This window comes from Limulus polyphemus, unplaced genomic scaffold (genome assembly GCF_000517525.1).
Source record: "Limulus polyphemus unplaced genomic scaffold, Limulus_polyphemus-2.1.2 Scaffold76, whole genome shotgun sequence".
NCBI classification, from domain to species: Eukaryota; Metazoa; Arthropoda; class Merostomata; order Xiphosura; family Limulidae; genus Limulus; species Limulus polyphemus.
Window position 1 is genome coordinate 806,561 of NW_013665686.1, and position 6,786 is coordinate 813,346.

A 6,786-nucleotide genomic window follows, 5' to 3' on the forward strand; every position below is an offset into this window, starting at 1 on the left:
AAGCTAAATATCCTTTACTGAAAATATGGATATCAAATATTCAAATGAATATAAATCACAGAAAGTACGTAGAAGTGTCATCTGGCAGAATCCATGATTCTTTTTGTAGATATTATATATTAGCGAGTTAACTACATTTCAGGTACAGTAAGTCACGAGAAAACAGTGGATAAAACTCTTCAGGAGTAATGGTGTATAAGTCTCTTTCATACTCCAAGACGAGAACACCATTACACTCAGTTGGTAACTTTAAGACATTGTAATCAATTACTTTAACATCTTATCAGTTAAACTTTTATAATAGTAATATATCAATTTTGATTTTAAAACTTGAAAAGTTGAAACCGTAAAGACAAGTTGTACATATTTATGGCTGGGCTTATTCTTTTGTCTTTTTTTTTTTTCGTAATTGCACATTAATTCATAAAACTTAAACCATTTTCTTCCACAAATACCAAGAAAACAAATAAGGTGTTTTCCTCTTACGTAACCGAAAGATAGATCTGAAGAAACATATATCTGACAGATATGACTTCTTTAAAAAAAATCAGCAGCACGGAAAAGATAAATCGCAATAAACATTCAAAACGCATATAGTTTTTAATAAACAAACAAAGCATAGAATTTTCTCAACTTTATTTATCGGGAGTGTGCATTAAAAGATGGCGTTTCCAGATGATCTTAACGTGAGAAAACAGTTTCTTTGTAGTGCGTATTTAGTGAGAAATTTCTCTTTCTTTCCTTTCCTGAACGATATTTTCGAAACATCCAAAAATTTGACGCCATATTTAAATTTCAACTTTTTAATGTAACATTACTTCTACAAGTTTGCTTGAAGGTTAAGTTCAAAAAGATAGATACTGTGACTATAAAGTTACGAAACAAAAATGAGTGTGAAAAAAAAAGGTTAACATGAAACTGTAAGTATAAATCAAAAAGTACATGCGCACGGTGACTACGTAAATAGAATGTGTTATATGTCACTTTTACGTCTCGTCTACATGTAGTGTGAACTTAAAAAAACTGTAAAACCCTTTTGAAAATAGGTATAATTAAACATAATGACATTTTCTTGCTTCTTTACATTATAAAATAGGTGAAGTGGAGTATAATGACATTTTTCTGCTTAGATTTTTAATGTGCTCCACTAATAAGTTCTTCAGCAAGTTTTTCTTTGTTTTCAACATTATATTAAGAATGTGACCATATTAATATGTCTATATTTGATGTATTTGTTAATAGAAATAATAATAATAATACAACTGTGTTTTAAACATAAACTAGCATTATTATTACTAACAGAAAATATATTTTGCGGATATTTTAATGCAATTAAAATATGAATATAACATTATTTTAATAGTGAAAAATGTAAAACATTATCAAATAAGTATGAAACATAAAAAACAAACTAAGTCCTCAGACAAAAGTATTCGAGTGAAACATTCCAGTGACGATATTTGGTCAATCGGTTGCTTGACATTATTCAAACAATGTGGCATCTAGAAACACGAAACTATGTACATAGAGTGCAGCATCGGTTTCTACGTGGCAAGAAAAGGTGCACCCAAAGAAATAAACACGTGAACACCTGTGATTACTCAGCAACTGTTAAATGACATTAATCCCAAATTATAGTTAAGAAAAATAAAGAAACAACTCTGACTAAGTTGTAACATTTAATACGAAAATTTGCACCTTTAACGAAACTAGCAACCATTATGAAATTCTTAGTTAATGAACATTCGAAGCTCCACTTTTCATAGGGGGTGTGAAGGTCACTTATGCTTCTGATGGTTGACTTTCCAGCCAGGTCCAATGGTGGAACATTCCAATCTAACCATATTGTTATCTCCCTTACTATCTGAAATGAGAGCTACAAGAAAGAAAAAAACATAAGTATCATCTTACACAGCCTAGCAATACAGACTCAAAAACGAACTTTTATTGAATCCCAAAGAAAAAAACAAAACTTACAATATCTAACAGAAATGCTAACGCACAGTCCAAAAATATATACTCAAATCAATATTAAACAATATAAGATCACTTTCGGATATCCTCGCAAAGCTACACAGGGACTATATACAGCACCTACCGCCATCTTTTCGGCTATGCTAATCCAACAGTGGGATCTGACCGTCACTCTTATAACACACCTACATCCCCAAAGTGCGAAGCGCGATTTTGCTTATTCCTTTGTCTCGTGCTCCAGGTCCAAATCATTGTTCCATGTTGACTTCACTTGTCAAAAGCCATACACGCGAAACTCTTGCGTACTGGAACACTCATGATTCTATATTTTTCGAGAAGACTCTTTTGATATTCCATGTGAAACGGTTTTCCCGCAGATCAGTCAGTTAGATCCGCTAACTTAGAATACCGGACTATAGAGTGTAGTGATCTTTTCGATATAAAACCGAGATTGTCTAGAAAAAGAGACCCGACACTAATAATGTGGCAAGTACACAAATGTTTATTTACAAAAACACAATCACAATACAATGCAAGAATAACCCTAAATAAGAACAAATGCTTATTGGTGTATGTCGAACCGATAAGATGAAGACCTTACTTAAAAAGCTTTAATCAGTTCGGTGTGTTCACCCTATAAGTTAAACTAAATCCTACCCATAAAAACAAAAGTGAAACCCCTAAGTTCAACAAAAACCAAAGAAAAATCAGAATTAAGTATGGATTTCAGACGAAAAAGATAAACCACAATCTTATACAACAACTAATATTATCCAAGATTAAAACAATGCAAGTCACTCTAACATAAACCCTCAAGATAAAATTAAATTCAAGAGATTCTGTAAACAAAAATTACAGTTAATAAAGTTATACAAACTACACGAATTGGTTAGTTTAACAAAGAAGAAGTTTAGAAGAAAGTTTGTTAAACTTAAAACTTATATTTATATATAAATCCGAAACTTCTTTTATAGAGGCGAACATGGCTTTTATACAAAAACAAGATACACAAACAAAGCCAAGTTTAAAATAAGATTTAGATCCATTATTGCGGAAAAACACCAAATTTATATGGATACAAGTTTCGACACTTTTACTTGTCCTCTTCAGTTCAGTGTTTGTTTGTGAAACAAACACATATGCTGTGAAGTTTCAAGTCCCTTAATGGCATATGTCATCAGCTTCAAGTGACCTTTAGATGTGTTGAAGTTTGTCAATCTTTGAATTAACGAACTTTTCATAATATTTCTAGTTTTATGTATTACAAGCAAAAGTATCGTCTCCAGTAACGGGAAAGGTTAAGTTAATCTAGCAAAAGTACCGCCCCCAGTAACGGGAAAAGTTTATATCAATCTATCAATTTAAATTATTTCATGGACTTTAAAATGGTTGATTGTGTTGCACTCTTGGTTTCACTTAGAGCCGAAGCTCTGAGATACTTATACCGTCCACCGTGAAAAATAATTGTTGAACATTTCAGTCATGCTAAGAGCCGCTCAACAATAACATAAGGGAAATCTACATTTTTATTCTTTAAGTTACGTCACATTTTGAAATATGAACAATGATGTGATTAATTCCTAACAATTTACTTTAGAATATCCTGCTTACGAAATAAAATGTGGCATAAACATTAATCATGCCTGTTTTCCCGTCATTTCAAAAGTGAATGTTGAGCTTTACCTGCGTGCGCAGCTTTTTAAGTGGGAGACAGACGAACGTTCGATCAGGTACCACAGTTCGCAATATATGTAAAATTTTGGCTGATTTACAGTTGATTTTACTATCAAGATTCCTTATGTGTTGAAAAAATATCAGTATTTGTTTGTTGTAACACCTTGTATCCAAATTGCTACCCGTTTCACCAACATAAACTTTTTCGTAGGATTGGCAGCAGACTATATAGCCAACCTGCTCTTTATCTTGGGGTAAGTTATTTCTCTAAAGCCACAATATTATCACTGTTGTTTATGCCAAGTATTCTACTTTTATTTTCACATGTAAATGATGCTGTTTGCTGGTTATTGTTCCTAAAAAATGTCTTCTTTGCCTTTTTGATGGACATTTTGCATAAAGCCAATAGGACAATGTAATCGTTCGAAAATTCTGATAATATTTTTGATTTTTATCATCAAGGGTCGTGTGAGGATAAATTATATAATCTCTAAAAATTTTGAAGCTATAATTGACGTTTTAACCGTTTTATGATGACACGAGAAAAAAATTAACATAGCTTAAAGGGAGTTGTTGGTTTTATATAGATAAAAAGAACTAGTCCTGTTTCTGCTCTAGTTATGAAAATATCTAAAAATTGTAGTGAATTATTGGTTTTCCATTTCACTTTAAACTTAACAGTACTGTGAAGCTTGTTAATCTTCTGGGAAAAGGCATATAAATTATTTTTGTTGTTTGGCTAAACATAAAATATATATCATCAACGTATCGGAACCAAAGGATTTCCTTTGTATTCTTCCTATAGTAGCTCTGAATTCAGATTTTTTTTTTAAATGATGTTGTTTATTTACCTACTATTATAAAACCAAGTTTGCAAACAAAACGCACACATTCAAGATCTGTGCCCACTTAGAGTTAAGCTCTAGAGCGGAACTACCTCTGATCCTTATCTGATTCGACAACAACAACAAAATAAACTTCCTTTATATTACGCCACCAATCCCACATCTTGCATGCTTTCATAACAAAGAATGTTAGTGTTACTTGAGCAAATCTTGGCGTTCAAACTATGAATGAAAAAACGCAATAATTTTGAAGAAAATTATATCATAATTAAGGGGTTAGCAGACATATAGCACCATCCTATACTACACCCTCTGACATAATAAAGGCCTGACATAATAAGGTGGTTCTGGTGCTCTACTCGTAATTTGTTTGTCACGAGTTTGAATTCCTGTTACTGAACATGCTTGCCCTTTTCAGCCATGGTGGCGTTATAATGTGACAGTTAAGCCCACTATTCGTTAGTAAAAGAAAAGCCCAAGAGTAAGCAATGGGTGGTGTTGACTAGCTGCCTTCACTTTAGTCTGTCACTGCTAAATTAGAGACTGCTAGGGCAGATATCCTTCGATTAGCTTTGCACGAAATTCAAAAAACAAATAAACAAACTGGCGTGATAAATGGTCGAAATATTTATTTCTTTGGCTAAGAGTCAATACGTTTCATAATATGAATACTTGTTTTTGGAAAATAGTATAATCATGTGGTTGATATTATTAGTCCTGAGGTAACCACGGTGCTGTAAAAATATTTAGAAACCATTTCAATCGTTGTTGTTGTTTTTGGTCTTGGAAAAATGAATCTATTGGTTTGTAAGATCCGTGTTCTATAATAAAATAGTAGCACAAAGACTAGGATAACATTTTGTTCCGAATGTGTAGTTTATTTTTTACATTCATTGGCTTGTTTAGTTATCATAAAGCTATCTGTACTGTATCCACCACATGGATTTAACCCCGAAGTTCATCTTAGAATAGGCTATCTGTGTTCTGCCTGCCACGGGTATCGAAACACGGTTTATAGCGATATAAGTCTGCAAACATGCTGCTGTGTCACTGGGGGGGGGGGGCTCTTACAAGTTCTTAAGCTGTTTTGTGCACTGCAGGAGTCGAGCCTATAATTTTAGCATTATCATTGAGCCACTGGGGAACTGTTTTAACTTAACAAGTTTTACGTTGAACCACTTAAAGCATAACTTACAATGTGATAAGATAGGTTGCTCGCCCCCTCTAACAATCAACGCAAAATATTTTTTATTAGTTATCACTTTTGAAAGTTCCTTCATTTGTCTGATTGTTTGTTTATTTTAGAGCAGAGAAAGACACAGTGTGCTATCTGCTGTGGTTCTACTGAATTGAATCGAATCTCTGATTTTAGCGTTGGAAATCCGTAGACTTACCGCTGTCCCACCGAGGGACCCTTCATTTATCAGTTGGCACTAATTGTTTACATATTTTTGTATTATTCCCCTACCCCACCCCCGAAAACAAAATTAGCTAGAACTGATTTCCTACATAGGGTACTCTCTATTAAAATGTATAACTTGATTTTGAATGAATGATTTGTTTTGTTCCATTGACAACAGCATTTATATTACTAAAGGTGAAGTTAGTTATAACCTACCAGTGTGGTTTGTGATCTTCGATTTGATTTTATCTTTGAATGTACAAGATATTATTAGAGTGAATAACGCATAATTCGATTATTAAAGTAATTAGAATAAAATACCCAGCTCCACTTCAGAGTTCAAAGGCCCCTTTCCAATTCACAAAGCCACTAATGTACTGATCATGCTCCTCCATTATCCTCACTTAGTTCTGCAGCTACCCCAAGGGTGGTCCGTACAAGAAAAAAAAATCCATCACGACATAGACCCATGATACCTGAGCACGTGTGCCAAGTTTGGTCCTGCTAGCTTGTGAAGGAAGGTATGAACACAATTTCAAACATGGTACTCCAAGGATCCAAAAGGAGGCAAGAACACAAACTCCCATGCCAAATTTGGGCGGGCTTAGCAACCCTGAAAACTTTATCATAAGCTCCCATCATACCTGAGTGACTTTCCTGGGAGCTTTAGCCCCCTCTTCTATCTTTTACCCCAAATAAATAAGGGTTCTGTGAGAGGAGTTAGTTTGACATATATATATATATATATGTATACCCAGCTAAAATATGAATATATGATTTAAAGAACTTTAAGCCTGGTTAGGACGCTCGACTCGCAGTCTGCGAGTCGCAGGTACGAATCTCCGTTCCATCAAACATGCTTGCCTTTTCAGCAGTGGGGGACGTTATAAT

At 33.7% G+C, this 6,786-nt stretch overlaps 1 protein-coding gene across 2 annotated transcripts in view; it reads right to left on the minus strand.

The window, feature by feature from the left end:
- Positions 1-1,404: 1,404 nt before the first annotated feature.
- LOC106466855 (zinc transporter ZIP9-like) overlaps positions 1,405-6,786 on the minus strand; it is a 28,879-nt gene continuing 23,497 nt past the window's right edge. Inside the window, exon 7 of one of the 2 annotated variants that reach the window (XM_022395461.1) lies at positions 1,405-1,876. In XM_022395461.1, the coding sequence (XP_022251169.1) occupies positions 1,622-1,876 (255 nt within the window). In that variant the 3' untranslated portion in view covers positions 1,405-1,621. The remainder of the gene's footprint in view (positions 1,877-6,786) is intronic. The other variant, XR_002612387.1, reaches the window with a different exon arrangement.